The sequence below is a fragment of the Nestor notabilis genome, unplaced genomic scaffold (genome assembly GCF_000696875.1).
Source record: "Nestor notabilis isolate BGI_N333 unplaced genomic scaffold, ASM69687v1 scaffold12545, whole genome shotgun sequence".
NCBI classification, from domain to species: Eukaryota; Metazoa; Chordata; class Aves; order Psittaciformes; family Psittacidae; genus Nestor; species Nestor notabilis.
In genome coordinates this window covers 316-910 of record NW_009927941.1, presented here as the reverse complement: position 1 = coordinate 910, position 595 = coordinate 316, and the positions used below count along the sequence as shown (strand labels likewise).

At 63.2% G+C, this 595-nt stretch overlaps 1 protein-coding gene across 1 annotated transcript; it reads left to right on the top strand.

The window, feature by feature from the left end:
* Positions 1–478, top strand: LOC104405554 (vasopressin V1b receptor-like; the record flags this gene model as incomplete). Its single annotated transcript, XM_010014291.1, has 1 exon — positions 1–478. A coding segment is annotated over one exon (478 nt), but the record flags the coding sequence as incomplete, so codon positions are not given.
* Between the last annotated feature and the right edge of the window lie 117 nt (positions 479–595).

Sequence of the window (595 nt, the reverse complement as noted above, 5' to 3'; positions counted from 1 at the left end):
GGGGCCACGTGGCTGCTGAGCTGCCTCCTCAGCCTGCCCCAGATCTTCATCTTCTCCCTGCAGGAGGTGCGCCAGGGCTCGGGGGTGCTGGACTGCTGGGCAGACTTCAGGTACCCGTGGGGAGCCCGAGCCTACATCACCTGGACCACGCTGTGCATCTTCGTCCTGCCCATCGGCATCCTCACCGTCTGCTACAGCCTCATCTGCTACGAGATCTGCAAGAACCTCAAGGGCAAGACCCAGAGCGGTGCCCCCAGCACAGGGGGGACCATGGTGGCCGCCCCCCCTGCTCCCTGCTCCTCTGAGAAGAGCCCCAGCGGGCAGCCCTCGCGGGTCAGCTCCGTGCGCACCATCTCCCGTGCCAAGATCCGCACGGTGAAGATGACCTTTGTCATCGTGGTGGCCTATGTCGCCTGCTGGGCGCCCTTCTTCAGCGTGCAGATGTGGTCGGTGTGGGACGAGGATGCTCCTGATGATGGTGAGTAGTGGTTGGGATGCTGGGCTGCAGCCTGGCACACGCGGAATCCCCTTTGCACTGATAACAAACTAGAGCTGTTGGTTTGTCGTGGGGAAGGCAGCAGATTTGCTGCCCAGC